This window comes from Sciurus vulgaris (assembly GCF_902686455.1).
Source record: "Sciurus vulgaris genome assembly, chromosome: 14".
Taxonomy (NCBI): domain Eukaryota; kingdom Metazoa; phylum Chordata; class Mammalia; order Rodentia; family Sciuridae; genus Sciurus; species Sciurus vulgaris.
The window spans coordinates 91,834,428-91,849,444 of record NC_136475.1 but is presented as its reverse complement, the minus strand read 5'-3'; the positions used below and the strand labels follow the sequence as shown (position 1 = coordinate 91,849,444).

Sequence of the window (15,017 nt, the reverse complement as noted above, 5' to 3'; positions counted from 1 at the left end):
GGCACGGCGAGTGGTGCACAGTTGTGCGGCATAGCTGTGTAGCGAGCGTAGCACAGTGTACATTTGTACATTTAGGTGTGTAGTTCAGTTGTACAGTGTGGCCGTAGTGAGTGGGGATCATCACCGAGTCCCGTGGCCTTCCTTCTGAAGGTCACTGGCATTTGATGTTTCAAGAGGACCCTCCCACACACATAAAATAGAGTTCAACTCAGATTGTCCACGTTTTGTAGCTAATGACTCCTGATGTCCCCATCTCAGTGGTGGCACAAGGTTCTGCTGCATTTGCTGATGTCCAGGCTCCCCCATGGCTGATGACCAGCTACCAGCGATGGCCTTGCACCACTGTCCCTGCCAACTCAGAGGAGGCCCAGAATGTACTCACTAAACCCTGGCACTCCAGAATAGGGGGTTCCTAACCTATCTGAGTGCAGCCTGTCTCTACACCGAAGGTGACTTCCTGCCCACACAGGCTGGAGATGGTGGCTGTGGGTCTGACCATGGCAGATCTCCATGGGGCAGCTGGCTGGAGAGGTGTGGGGTCCAGACAGAGAAGTGGTCTCAGAGTGTGATGCTGACAAGTCATTGTGACTTGGGCCTTGGTGCCTGTGAAGGTCCTGTAAAGAGGTGTATTGTCCCCTCCCACCCAATGCATGGACTGACCATAAGGCCCAGTTGCTGGAATGTCCAGGGAAACAGAGGGGAGATCAAAGCCCTCTAATTCCTGCCAATTAGCAGGTTGCGCTCTCTCTCTCTCTCTCTCTCTCTCTCTCTCTCTGTCTTTCTTTGGTACTGGGGATTTAACCCACGAGTGTTTTACACTGAACTATGTTCCCAGCCCTTTTTTATTTATTATTTTTTAAAATTTTGAGACAGGTTCTCACTAAGTTGCTGAGGCTGGTCTTGAACTTGTGATCCTCCCACCTCAGCCTCCCGAGTTGCTGGGGTTGCAGGTGTGCCCCACCACATCTGGTGGTGTCTGCTGCTTTTCTCAAATGCCCCATGAGAACGTGGTGGTCATTTGAAATGTTCTGGCACCTCCTTCAACACTTGGGGGTGACCGAGTGTTTCCTACCTACGCAGCAACTGGCACAGATCGAGTCGGACCTGAAGTCCCGAACAGCAGCCTATAGCGCCCTGAAGGCGACCCTGGAGAACCTGGAGAAGAAGTCCACGTGCGTACCCTTGCCCTCAGCCGCCTCGGCGATCCCGCAGGGCTCCTTGCTTGCCTTTCCCTTTGCTGGGACGCCCCCTAGTCTGCCTGAGCTTGAGAGTGAGAGCGAGTCAGACAGCCGTGGGAAGGGGAGCTGGAGCAGATGAGGGAGGAGGGGTTGCACCTGCTTCTGTGCGTGCCCAGCAGGGAGCGTGTGCCCCACAGCCCCGTCTTCCCTCTCCTCCACTCCTGGGTGGTACAGAGTGCCCGGGATGCCGCCCAGGCCCTCCCCCAGAGGCTGAATCTACTAGTACCTAGCCAAGGGCAGTGGGAGGCCAGGATGTCAGGGCCTGGCTCTCCACCAGGTGCAGAGAGGGCAGCAGGCTTTAGCCCAGGGCAGAATGGCCACAGGGACTCAGGCGCTGTGTTTGTCCCCCTGAACCACTGGTGAGGCGGTGGGCTGCTGGGTCCAGCAGACCAACGTGATACCCAGGTGCTATTGGGAGCAACGTGGAAGCTCAGTGCCACTGTGGCAGGAGCTGCCCTGGGCGAGCTAGTGAGCTCAGGGTCGAGGGGTGGAGGGTAAAGGAGCCAGTGGGCTCCTGCTGGGAGGCAGCAGGGGGCTCCTGGACCCGGCAGAGCGGGTGTGGGAAGCCTCCGAGTCTCCCGGGCCTCTGGGCCTCATCTGTTGGTTTCTGAAGATTCTCCAGAGGAGGGAAGTGACCCAGGGGCTCAGAAGGAGCTGAGAGCTGCTTCACAGTGGAGAGCCAGGGAATGTTACCTCCTACTGGGTTTCTCTCTGGGAAGGTCCCTGGCTAGCTTTTCTTGTGACAAAAGCAAATACGTGTTGAACATCCTTAATCTGAAAATCTGAAATGCAAAATACCCCCAAATCTGAGACTTTGAGTCCTGTGTTGGTGCCGTGAGTGGAGAATCCCATACCCGACCTCCTGACTCTGATCAGGGTGAAATGCAGAAGCATTTGATTTGGAATTATTGTAGAAAATGGCCCTTGGGCTAGGTGTGTAACTACAGGATGTCTGTTCAGGCATGGGCCCCTCCCCATGATGTCTCATTATGTCCCTGCTACCATTCCAGAATCTGAAATAGTCCAAAAGCCAAAAATAATTCTGTCCCAAGCATTTCAGAATAGGGATATTCAAGGTGTGGTTTTTAGTGGAAAATTAAGAACCAAAAAGAGAAATGTACACTTCAACTAGAAACCATCACTGTGGGCTGCTGACTTTGTGTCAGAACTACCTGGACATGAGCGAGAGAGGTGGGAGGCAGGTGGGGCATCAGGGCAGTGAGCTCTGAACGGTGACCTTGACCCAGGTTCCCGGTGGCATGATGGGCCTCGGGGCTGGAGCATGCTGAGCTGCCCCCTCGATGCACCACCAAGTGGTGGACTTCTTGATTGGTTGATGGCACACACCTGTTCTCAGCCACTTGCGAGGCTGAGGCAGGAGGATCACAAGTTCAAAGCCAGTCTCAGCAACTTAGCAAGTCCCTGAGCAACTTGATGAGGCCCTGAGCAACTTAGCGAGGCCCTGTCTCAAAATGAAAAAGAAAAAGGTCTGGGGATGTGGGTCAGTGTGGTTGAGTGCCCCTGGGTTCAATCTCCAGTACAAAAAAAATTGATCGGGACTTGGGCTAACCTCTTAAGTGGTGAAGTTCATTCTTTATTGAGTGTTCATTGATTCATGGCCACTTTGATGGATTTATTGAGCACATACACTGAGTGAAGGAGGCAGCATACGAAGAGAGGGGATGAAGCAGTCTCCCTCTGATACATCTTTTCTCCTTCTTCCCTTCCCTTCACCTCCCCTCCCCTCCCCTCTTTCTTTCCTGGTACACGGGAGGAAGGCCAGGGCCATGCACATGCTAGACAAGCATTTTACCACTGAGTTATTTTGAAACAGAGTCTTACTAAGTTGCCCTGGCTGGCCTCAACTTGAGATCTTCCTGCCTCAGCATCCTGAGTAGCTGGAATTACAGGCATGCACTACCCAGCCCAGCTAGCTTCTTTTCTTCTTTCAATGCACACTTTTAAGTGCCTACTGTGCCCTCAGGCCTAATACTAGGCCCTAAGGATAGAAAGCAGAATAAAATACAGTCTCTGCATTTGCAGAGTCACAATTATTCACTCAACAGACATTTATGGGAAGTCTGCTTTGTGCTAGGGTACAGAGGGAAATACATAAAGTCACCTAGCATGAGAATAATGTGTCTACTGCTGTAACAGGGTAGCTGGGTGTCTCTGGAGAGGGTTTGGGGGTTTGTCTGTGGCCATGCAGCAGGGGCAGGACGATAGGCGAGTAGGCTCCTGGGCTGGTGGGGTCTCTAGAGAAAGGTGCTTCCCATTGTCTTGAAGGTTTTGGCCTTGGCTCGGAGGTGACCAGGAGGGAGCTACAGTGCTTGCTGCAGCCCTGGTGCTCAGTCCCGGCCTCTGCTCCTCCTTCCTGGTCTACCTGGCTGTCTGGGTCTTGGTAGCTGCATAGTCGACAGGCCCACATGACAGCCCTGCATTCAGGCCAGGTCCACTGGGCAGGTACAAAGCTATTTCAGGTGAGTGTGCCCTGGCTGCTGCACAGAGGTCTGTAAAGTGACACGGAGCTCTATCTGAACCCGTCTCTGCCCAGGGCAGCCCTTGCAGCTGGCCGCTGTGTTGACACTTGAGTAGCCTCAGCTGCTGCTACCTGAGGTCCCCTCTGGATCGCCGGTGACTTGCACTGGGCAGCACAGGTCACCGAGGTGTTGGATTTAGCAGCCCCTCCTGGGACTGGTGACAGCAGGCCAGGCCATGCCAGCCTCTCTGTCCCTGGAGGGGAGGAGGCCGGGCTCCGGCTGCCCACACGAGCAGTGACAGTGGCCGTCTGTGAGGACCTGTGCTGTCCCAGGCCTGGCAGCCCTGTCCCCACCTCTCCCGAGCCTCCGCCAGTGCCTGCCCTGCGCTGGTGCCTGGCCTCATGGCGTGGGTCAGTGCCCCTTCCCACTGGTCACACCCTTCTACCTGCCTTTCAGGGGGAACCTCTTCACCCGGACACTGAGTGATATTGTGAGCAAAGAAGACTTTGTGCTGGATTCAGAATATCTCGTCACACTTCTGGTCATCGTCCCCAAGTGCGTGGGCCAGGGGTGGGGGCGGGGGGTGTCTTGGCCTGTGCTTGGGGATCGCAGAGGGAAGCTGGCACTGCCCAGTGGAGAGTGGGGGGCCTTCTGCTGCTGGCAGCCTTGCTCACGATGGTGCCGCGAACTGAGGAGGAGGACGCCCCTGCGGGTCCCGGTCGCTGACATCCCCACAGGGCTCCTGGCGGCATTGTGTCTGCATAACAGCAGCGGGCAGAGGGTGGCAGGGCAGAAGTGGCCATCCACTGGGCACCCGCTGTGAGCTCCATGAGTTGTGACATTGCTTTCATCCCAGGACAGGTCTGGGAGTCTGTCATGATTCCCGTTGTCCTGAGGCTTGTCAGCGGGCCCAGGTCACTTGGGACAGGATTAGGAAGTCATTTGTAAGCTGCGGACATCTGTAGCTGAGTTCCTGCAGGACCTTCTGTGGGAGCCCTGGGACCCTCTGGGGCAGGCTGGGGGACATGAGGGGCTGTCCCTGGTCCCTGCTGACTTTCAGGCCCTTAGGTAAATACTTGCGCAGCTTCCTGGGTGCTCAGGACACCCGGAGCCTTTTCTGCCAGCATCGTTGAGTGACTCTGCTCCCGCAGGCCAAGCTATGCACAGTGGCGGAAGACCTATGAATCCCTCTCGGACATGGTGGTCCCCAGGTCGACCAAGTGAGTGAGTCCCCAGCTTGGCCCGGGATCCCTGGGTCCCAGCTTGAGCCCCTTGGGCTGAAATTCCTTCTTGGTCACACGCCTCGTCACAGAGCAGACTGCCCTCTCTGGAAACTGCGTCCCTGGCCCTCTGGGAGGCTGCCCTGGCTTCTGCCAGCAGAGGGGCTTCCCAAGGGCCCTCTGACTCCCATTTGTGGCTTTCTCCACCTGAGGGTCAGGCAAGGACCTAGCTGGAGTGGCTGACCAGGGAGTGGCCAGAGGAGAGGAAGATGGGTCAGAGCAGGAGTGGTCAGTGGGCACTGCAGAAATGACAGGAGACGCCCAGCGCGGTGGCGCATGCTTGTAATCCTAGCTACTTGGGAGACTGAGGCAGGTTTGAAGCCAGCGTGGGCAACTTAGTGAGACCTTGTCTCAAAATAAAGATGAATGGGCTGGAGGTGTCGCTGGGTTGGGGAACACCCCTGGGTCCCACCCCCAGGGCCTCACAGGGCAGGAGAGGAGCAGGCAACCGGTGTCCCTCATGGAGAGCTACCCAGCGGGGAAAACCAGCAGCCAGACACTGGCATCAGCAGGGACAGAGCTCATGCTGAGTGACCAGGGAGGCCAAGCCACAGGGGCCACATCGTGCCCTGCCGTTCACTAAAGGTCTATAAGGAGGCGAGCTGGATCTCGGTGCCCTGGGTGCACAGTGCACAGTAGAATCTTGGGGTGGGTGGGGTGGGGATGAGAAATGCCACCTCTGGGTGGCTAGTAGTGACATTAGGACCCAAGCAGAGTACAGCTGGGCCTGGGAGCAGGGGACTCTCTGCTGGGTGGACATTGCTTGCTTTCCTAAGCTGGGTGGCGGATCCACAGGTGTTTGTTGTCCTTGATGCCTTTTGGTGTGTCTGGACTGGTTTGTGAGAGGAGCCCCTCCCCTGACCTTACCACACAGGGAGCTGCCCGTGCCCCTCCCCCAGAGGCCTCTGCGCCCTCATAGTGGGCAGCCCTCCAGGGCCACTAACTCACAAGAGATGGCCATCAGGAGCTAAATTGAATGGTGTAAGGAACAGGACGGACACAGCCTGAGGTCACAGGGGAGGTGGAGGAGTGAGCCAGGCAGTGAGTCTGCAGGGGGGACTGGCCTTGGAGCTGCCCGCTGGCTTGGCAGAAGCTCTGCTACTCTGATGCCAGGGCCCCAGGAATCCTGGGCAGACCAGAACCCTCTGGTCCTTCATTGTCAGAGGGTACCTCAGGGCCTACACGGGTGGTGATTCTGGAAAGGCGTGGAGCATGGAGTGGCCCCTTGGGTGTGAGCTCTGAGAAATGAGAGGTGGCCAGGCCAGCACGTCCATGTGGCACGCCAGAGCCCAAGCACTCCCAGTGTCGGGGGCTTCTGGCCAGTGGGATTTGGAGATACTTAGACCACTGGCCTCAGGACCTCCTGTGTTATTGGGGACAGTGACCCCAGCGGTCCTGCACTGAGGCATGCTGGGTATGCTGGGTCTGGCCATTTGGGACTTTGTGACATTGGAAGTGAAATGGAGCTTGTGGGATGGTTTCTGCCAACTGGAAATCTCTGCTTCCTCAAAACCAAGAGTGCCAGGACCCCCATGCCCAGCCTTGAGGACCGAGGCCCCAGAGGGACTTGATCTCAACGCCATTTGGTGAGCAGGCGACAACCCAGTCCTCCCCACTCCCCACCACTCCCCACCTGGAGGTTCCGAGAGTGGTGTGTGGAAGGGGCAGGCGGGAGCAACCAGGAACAAGGAAATGGCCAGGTCTGGGGTTCCCAGTCCCCAGTGGTGGCCAGGGCCCCCAGCATAGGCCACAGGCCCAGCTCTGCAGTGGCTGGCCCCCAGGAGTCCAGCGGCAGTGCAGTCTGGCTCAAGGTGATGCTGGTGGACAGTCTAGTGCATGAATTCTTCTCCCCAACAGACTGATTGCCGAGGACAACGAGGGTGGCCTCTTCACTGTGACTCTATTTCGAAAAGTGATTGATGATTTCAAAATCAAAGCCAAAGAGAACAAGTAAGGGGGCTCCCTGGGGGCTCCTCCAGGTTTGGTGTGTGTCCTGGGTTGGGGGTCTGCCTCTTTGGGAAGCTTCTTGTGACAACTGTTGTTTTATTGTTTTTTAAGGTTCACTGTTCGTGAATTTTTCTATGATGAGAAAGAAATTAAAAGGGAAAGGGAGGAGATGACCAGATTGCTGTCTGATAAGAAGCAACAGTATGTGAGTATCTGATGCAGGCGGTGAATTTCACGCAATTGAGCAGCCCCCTCAAGGTTCTTGGGGTGAGTGTCCACTTCTAAATCACAGCATCCCCTGGCCACGGGGCTCATGCATCAGGAACAGCTGTCTCAAGGGCCTCAAGAACAGGGTCTGGGGAGAGGATGGTAAGGATGAAGAGAAATGAACCCAGGCATCATGAACCGTGAGCGCCCCCCGCCTGGGCTGCACCGGCTCTCACCTGCCCTGAGCACTGCCCTTCCGGAAGCGTTATTAGCTCCCCGCAGATGAGAATCACAACTGAGGCGCTTCCTGGGCTAGAGGACCCTGCCTGAGCCTCCCTAGGGGTCAAGCAGGCCAGTGGGCTTTAGGCAGAAGCCTCTGCACAGCGTGGGCTGTGCCTTGCCTTGGAGTATGAATGGCCGCCGGCCATCTGTGCCTTGACTGTGTGGCTTCCAGGGCGTCACCAGCACCTGTATTTACCCCCCCTGTGTTCTTAGCGAAGAGTGGGTACTTACCTCAGACTTCCGACCACAGCCACTTGGAAACTGTGGGGGGGCAGCCTGGCTCATGACGGGGACGGGAGAAACTGGAGCCAGTTTTGGGGACGTTACCTCCTCTCTGGCGCGTTCCAGACTGGGTGTCCCATAGCTGCAGAACCCAGCTGAACCTCTCTGGATGAGCCTCCAAGGAGCCCATCTGGGTGGGAGGGTTCCTCCCCTTGTCCCCATCCCCACCCCCCAATTCAGCCTCTAGCAGTAGAGAGGCGGGAGGAGTGCGCAGCACGGACTCGGGCCGTGCAGAGGAGTCGGGCGCGGTGAGTGTGTGCTGGGAGAGGGCAGGGCAGCCTGAGTGCTCCACACGTGGCCGTGTGTTTCCCGGGGCCTCCTTCCGCATCAGGCAGAGGCCAGGGGGTTGCACTCATCCACCTCACCTGAACCAGTGCCCTTGGCAGGAAAGCAGCCACCCCTCTGGAGTGAGCATGAGCCGTGGAGCCCCTAGACTGGATCCTGGAGCCCCTGGGGTTTCCCTCTGGGAAGGAAATGGCCACTGAGGACACAGAACTCATTCTGGGATTTTTAACCCTCTCCCCTGAAGCAAAAGCAGAGACACGTGTGTGCCCCAAGCGAGCGAGTACCTGTGCTCCTCAGACTGAAAGTCTGTACCCCTGAGGTTGCTCTTGTCCTTAGAGGGGTGACACAGGCCTGGCAAACCCAGGCAGCCACCAAGATCGGCAAGCCCAGGGTGTTCTTGCTTAATGCCAGCTGGCTCACAGACGCCCTGCTGTTCTCTTGGGCTGAGCCTTCCCTGGTTGCTATGTCCTGCCCCCACACTGCCATGGTGTCCCTGGATAAGGCCAGATGTGTCCAGCTGAGGGCCCTGTCCAGAGGACAGGTGGGCCTTTGGCACCCACTCCATGCTGGCAGACCTGCCTGACTCTCTGAGTCAGGGTGACACAAGACGCCTGCCACCTGCCCCGCGGGGCTCAGACTGCCTGCCAGCTGCCAGACTGCTGTGTGCTGTCTGCACGAGGCGTGGACTTCAGCCCCGGAGAGGCCTCAGGGTCTCTCTGCAGGTGGGGAATGGAGCTCCAGGGAAGCCGTGCCAGTGGCAGAGCCCGGCTGGGGCTCAGCTCGCGGCCACCCTGCCGTCTAGAAATCTCTCTCCCGCCTTGGCCTGGTTGGAAATGGATACTCCCAGCATCTTCACCCCTTTCTGCTGTCTGTTGGAAGCAACCGTGAGGGCCTGAGGCTTCAGGGTGCTTTGGGAACACAGGGCAGAACTGTCCTGTTCCCACCTGTTTGCAGAGACAGGAGGCACAGGGTGAAACGACCTAGCAGCATGCCGCCTAATTTCTGCATGCTGTATGCTGGGTGCTCCACGCATGCCAAGGAGGCATCCTGCGGGTGTGGCAGAGACTGCCACTGAGGCTGGGCAGACCAGCTCTGCAGGCAGCCTCTCCTCTGCCTCCTGTGCTGTCCTGATGTGCCCGTGGTGGACAGTGGGCGGTGTTGACCCAGGCCAGGCAGGGCACCGGGGGTGGGAGCAGCCCCACTTGCTGGCATCTGGAGCCAGCTGTGCCTTGCCACATCCTAGTCCAGCAGCACATGAGTGTCTGGGGTGGGCCAGGATGTCCGCGCTTGCTGTCACGTGCTTTTCAGGCAATGAGAATTATTTCTGTGTGTTGGTGATACATGTTTGCTGAAAGATTAATAAATCATTTCTGTGCCTTTAGCAAACTTCCTGTGTTGCTCTTAAAAAGGGATCATCTACCTTCCGGGACCACAAGGTTAAGGTAACCCCGCTAGGTAACCCTGATAGGCCTGCTGCGGGGCAGACCGACAGAGAGAGAGAGAGTGAGGGCGAGGGCGAGGTAAGCAGCCCCCGGGAGCCCTGGGGGTCCCTGGTGCGCATCTCCCTGCCAGCTCAGGTGTCTTCTGAGAAACCGCATCCTTGCATTTCTGTTGTCTCATGCGGCTTGTGAGTTCTTAAATTCAACTGAGGAGCCCAGAATCACACTTTCCTCCCATCTGCAGGCCCCTCTGGAGCTGCCCCTCCCAGCAGGGAATGGTGCTTGTGGGCCAGGGTGCTTCTGCCCTGGCCAGGTGGCTGGGGCTGGTGATGGGCAGGGCCCTGGCGGGGGTGGTGGCAGCAGCTCAGTCTCCTCCTTTGGCTGCCCTGGCTGGACCTGCCCCTGACCTTGTTGGGCAGTTGGTGGTATCAGGTGGGAGCTTGAAGCTCCTGAGCTCCCCCAGAGGACCAGCCACACCAGTCTCAGTGGCTGCTGCTGTGGCCATAGATGGGGCTTGAGAAACTCTCGAGTGGCAGTTGGTGGATGGTGCCAGGACCCTGGGGGCAGTGCCTTCCCAGAAGGTGGGCTCCTTGGCTGGTCAGTGTCAGAAGCTGCCTGTCGACAGCCTTGAGGTCAGGGGCTGCCCTGCCCTGCTCGCCCTGGTCTGTGATGGCCCCTCGCATGTGCCTGGTGGCTGGCCCGCTGCGCTTCCCCAGCGCCAGGCGCCCGGACATAGTGGTCCTGAGCCTCACCCAGGCCTCTTCCGACTCTCCGCTTCTGCTGGTTCCTGGGCACTTCTTCTCAGCTCAGGGCTTGCTCTGTCAACACCTGAGTCCTCTCCTGGGCCGCTTCAGGCCAGCGGCTGGGAGGGTCATGTGGCTGTGCTGTCTCTGCAGGGCCCCCTGCTGCGCTGGCTCAAGGTGAACTTCAGCGAGGCTTTTGTTGCCTGGATCCACATAAAGGCCCTCAGAGTGTTCGTGGAGTCTGTGCTCAGGTGCGTGGGGGGGCGGCTGTCCCGAGGGTGGGCAGGGCCTGGAGGGGCCAGCTGTGGGCCACCAAGCTCCCGCCCTTCCCCGCCCTGCCGTGCTGCCCTCAGCTTGCCCTCTGTGCTCGCTGGTTCTTTCTTGGCAGCTTGACGTCCTCTGGCCAGTGAGGCCCCTGGGCCTCGTGCTGCCCCCATGTCTGCTGCTCCTTCCCTCCGTGCCAGGCTCAGGCAGGGTCACCTGGGCTTCTGCCTGCCCCACCCTCGCGCCCTGGGTGGCCTAGTGGCTCCTGGGAGACATCCCAGCCTGTCTCAGGCCAGCCAAGAGTCAAGGTGGCCCCTAAAGAAATCAAAACCAAACCATCACCAATGAAGTTTATCTTGCCTTATGTTTTTAAATAAAACCAAAATAGGTTCACTGTGGAATATTTGAAAATTATAGATAAACACAAAGGATGAATAAAAATCACCTGTACAGGACTGGAGGTGTGGCTGTTACCACCAAGGGCTTACCTAGCAAGTGCAAGGCCCTGGGGCTCCATCCCTAGCGCTGCTAAGGACCAAAGTGAAAATAAAAGGAAAAAAAAAAAATCATCTGTAACACACCCTGGGTCGTGCCCATTTGGGTTTTTGGTCGGTTTTTGTGTGTGCGCGCTGGGGACTGAACCCAGGGCCTCATGCTTGCTAAGCAAGTGCTCTACCCCCACCCAGGTGATTTTTAATACAGATAATTTTTATGGAAATTGTATCACCCAGAAAATGCCTTCCCCGCCCCCCAATGCCAGCCCTCTTTCTTCTGTTTTTAATTTTAAATTTTATTTTTTTTAAATTTAAAATTATACATTTTATTTTCTTTTAGATTTAAATTCTATTTTAAAATTTTGAGGCAGGGTCTTGCTGAGTTGTTGAGGGTCTCACTAATTTGCCAGTCTGACCTTGAACTTGGGGTCCTCCTGCCTTAGACTCCTGAGCTACTGGAATCATGGGGTGCACCACCACGCCTGGTACAGGAGATGTTCTCCGAAGCCTGCTTCTCTGTCATACTATGATTATGTCCTGTGCCCTGAGTGCTCTGGATAGGTACATGTTGGCTGCTGTGCCCTTCAGGCTGCCAGCTTTTCTGTTCCCTATGACCCTGTGGAACCTCCAGGGACCTCTCCCCACCTGCCCGTAGGGTGCCCCTGGGTCCCTCCTGGCCTCCACCAGCAGGCTGTTCCCACTCACCCATTTCCTTGGTCTCTAGGGTCTGCCGTTTGCTGCTGGAGGTGTTTCCTGGAGAGGTGGCTCATTTTCCTTCCCTCATACCTCCTCTGGCTCCCCTGGTTCTGCCAAGGGCCTCACCACCCCTTCCAGCCCTGGACTCTGAGTCTGGATGTCAGCTTGGACACCTGTCCTTACATCCTACCACCCTCTGCCCTGCACCTGTTGATACATGGCGTCCAGGCCTCATTCTGCTGCCCTCTCCTGGCCCTCCTGGCCACTGTCCTCTGCCTCTGTTATTCTTGGCCTCAGTTCCTCCTCTGCATGACGGTCAGGGTGTTTTGCCCCAATACTGATCCAGCTCTGGTTCCTTGTTCTTTCACCCCACACCCATGCACACACCCTGCATGAGGCACATATGGCCTCCTCAGAGGCCCACTGTGACACAGACCATGGCATTGAGTTACAGAGTGTACCCAGCCAGCCTGGAAAGCCCCAGATCACCCTGCTTGTGCAAGGGACTGGTAGTTCTCAGGCCTCTGTGGCGTGGCGTGTCCGTGCCACACGGGTTGCCCATTTGCTGGAGACAGGTAGAGACAGACATCCCTAATGAAGTCAGTAGACTTTCAAGTTTACTGTAAATGTATACAAAAGTAATTCTTTTCAAAACTATCAATGCATGACATCCTTTACTCCCTATTTTTCCTGAATATAGTTATAATACATACACACTGTAAAAAATTTCAAGTTTGGGGCTTGGGAGTGTGGTGTGGTAGTAGACCACTTGCCTGGCATGCACGAGGCCTGGGTTTGATTCCAAGTACAGCAGAAAAAATTCTTGATAATTTTTTTCTTTTAATTCAAGCACAAAAATGTGCGCTGTAGAAAGCTGAAGCGCCTTGGTTCTCAGAGCCCACGAGTACCACGGTTAATGGCTTTGTGACTCGTTATTCCCCCATTTATATTTATGTTCTATAACTTCCTTTATATTATACTCAGGTGGGTATGTGTAGAGCCATCGGATTCTTTTGGATGGCTTTTTCACAGCCTGCCAGAGATATCATAATCTAAGGGGACCAACAAGTCCTAGGAGCAAAGACATGTAGGGGGAGGAGTGAGCCACCTACCTCCCTGCCCTCACTTAGCATGTGTGGCTCATCTTCATGTCGCCCAGCTGCTCATGGCTTCCTTCCCCGCTGTGCTGGGAAGAGTCTGGCTCCTCTCTCATCTGTCATCCAGCCCAGAGTCAGAGCAGATGTGATGTTTCTTGATTGAATAAAATCAAGGCACAGAGGACACAGCCCTCAGTCGAGGTGCTGGCTTGCCCTCATGGATGAAGGGCACCAGGTGCCGCAAGGACCCGACACAGATAGAGCAGGTGCCATGAGGGACAGGCTGGGGGAGGCTGCTGCAGCCGGCTGGGAGCTGGATTTTGGTGGGGAAGAGGTATTAGGGAGCCATGGCAGCAGATTTGGGGATGAGATCACTTGGAGAGCCGCACGGAGAACAAGTGCCAAGGGGGAGCCCTGACATTTAAGGGGTGAGTGGGGGTCGAGAAGTCCATGGTGGGATGGGGGAGTGATCAGGATGAGAAGCTAAGGTTTCAGGCTTCCTGTGTCTTTGGCCTTTAGGAGGTCATTGGGAAAAGCTGAAGCGCAGTGGTTGAAGTGACGAAGGACTTTACTCTCAGATTTGGCTCTCGCAGGGCGCCAGGGCTCTGGAGTTGAGAGGTTCTCATGTCCAGTAGGTATGACGTCACTGAAGGGGCTGGTAGTGGAGAAAGGCGAGGCCCAGCAGCAGCTGGCCGGCCAGCCAGTGACCTGTCATCGTGAAGGGGCGCTCTTCTCCCAAGCAGGCCAGGGCAGCAGCCTGCAGCACCTTGAGACTGAGCAGCAGGAGAGCTGGCCAGCCCCTGCTGGAGGTCACCTTCTGGGAGAAAGGGGAAGGCATGGTAATCTATCTGGTCAGTGCCTCTGTAGGATGACAGGGACACCACCAGCAAGAGGCAGAAAGCAGAGACTGGATGGGTCTTGAAAGGGGGTGGGGCCATGACAGAGCAGGGTGGCAAATGAAAGGTTTGCATCCTGTAGCAGAGCAGGGGCCTTGCAGTTGCCTCAGGAGCCAAGTACCAGTCCTTGGCAGACTGTCACCTGAGGCTGCACAGGAGAGGCGAGCTGGCAGGTGGAGTTGAGGGTCGCAGTGCTTGATGCCACAGAGAGCTGATTAGGAAGGACAGAGGAGGCAGAGGGTAATGACACATCCAGGGTAGAGGGCTCTCCAGAAAGCGCAACAGCCTCTGTTCCCCTCCCCTGGCGAAACGAGTGCTTTGCTGACCACAGAAGGAACAAAAGGAATGAGGGGCAATCGGCTGGGCCAATCCTCTCACCTGGGACCTACCCAGATGCCAGCCACCCTGCCAGTCATGATAGCACCTGCCTCTGGGAAGTAAAGGCAGTGGGACGCTTCCGTTGCCTTTCTGCAGCTCTAACAGGAGAGCGCTGTGTGCATGAGTGACTGGGGAGGCCTGGCTTCCCAGGGGTCTGACTGGGCTGACTGATGCTGCCCTGTGGCTCCTCTCCATGGCGGGCCTCAGACTGGAAAGCCAATCCTGAGTGAATGTGAGGCACCAAGCAATGAATAGCTCAGAGATTTTAGCGTGGTCCTGGGACAGTGGTTTTTAAAAAATGTCCTCAGGCATACAACTAGGTAGAATTAAAATTTTTGTCCGTCCACCCATTCAGTATCAGTAATAAATCAGATGGACAAACTAGATTTCCCCCTGCTGCTCTTTAGTGGTAAGCAGCTGAGGCAGTTTTCAGCGCCCTGGAATTGCAAGGTTCAGTGCCACCGCCTCTGTTCAATGTGAATGCTCACTGTGGACCAATGGCTGGTGCCAGGGTTTGACCCTCGCCTCTAGTCCTAAGCAGGTTCTAGAACGTCATCTATGCGGAGATCTAGGAATTCATCTCATCCCTGACCCTAGACATTTTGCCCCGCTGAGGTGTTTTTTCTTTAAGCTGCACTGGTTGAAGCTGCTTACTCTTGGAACACCTGTATTTCTGCCAAGCTCTTCTCCCTGTGTCGTCCCCAGTAGCTGAAAGCCCGGTCTGTCTGAACAGGTACGGGCTGCCAGTGAACTTCCAGGCTGTGCTCTTGCAGCCTCACAAGAAGTCAGCCACCAAACGCTTGAGAGAGGTGCTCAACTCCGTCTTCCGGCACCTGGATGAAGTGGCAGCAGCAAGCCTCCTGGATGTAGGTATCTAACCCGAGCCAGCTGTGTCTCTGCAAGGCCTGCCTCTCTGCACAGTGGGTACTTGAAACAAACAAAGGGCACTTGCCAGCCTGTTAGAAAAACCTACCCATCACACATACCAAGGAGGGACTCGAGTGTGAGT

General features: G+C 56.3%; 1 protein-coding gene across 7 annotated transcripts in view; it reads left to right on the top strand.

The window, feature by feature from the left end:
- Positions 1 to 15,017, top strand: part of ATP6V1C2 (ATPase H+ transporting V1 subunit C2) — a 49,095-nt gene that overhangs the window by 32,947 nt on the left and 1,131 nt on the right. For 2 of the 7 annotated variants that reach the window (XM_079111557.1, XM_079111556.1), the window contains exons 6-13: positions 1,081 to 1,172; positions 4,175 to 4,273; positions 4,870 to 4,938; positions 6,856 to 6,948; positions 7,057 to 7,150; positions 9,384 to 9,521; positions 10,337 to 10,434; positions 11,666 to 13,665. In XM_079111557.1, coding sequence (XP_078967683.1) covers positions 1,081 to 1,172; positions 4,175 to 4,273; positions 4,870 to 4,938; positions 6,856 to 6,948; positions 7,057 to 7,150; positions 9,384 to 9,521; positions 10,337 to 10,434; positions 11,666 to 11,978 — 996 coding nt within the window. In that variant the 3' untranslated portion in view covers positions 11,979 to 13,665. Of the gene's footprint in view, positions 1 to 1,080; positions 1,173 to 4,174; positions 4,274 to 4,869; positions 4,939 to 6,855; positions 6,949 to 7,056; positions 7,151 to 9,383; positions 9,522 to 10,336; positions 10,435 to 11,665; positions 13,666 to 14,741; positions 14,875 to 15,017 lie in introns of those variants that run through there. The other 5 variants (XM_079111561.1, XM_079111559.1, XM_079111558.1 and 2 more) reach the window with 5 other exon arrangements.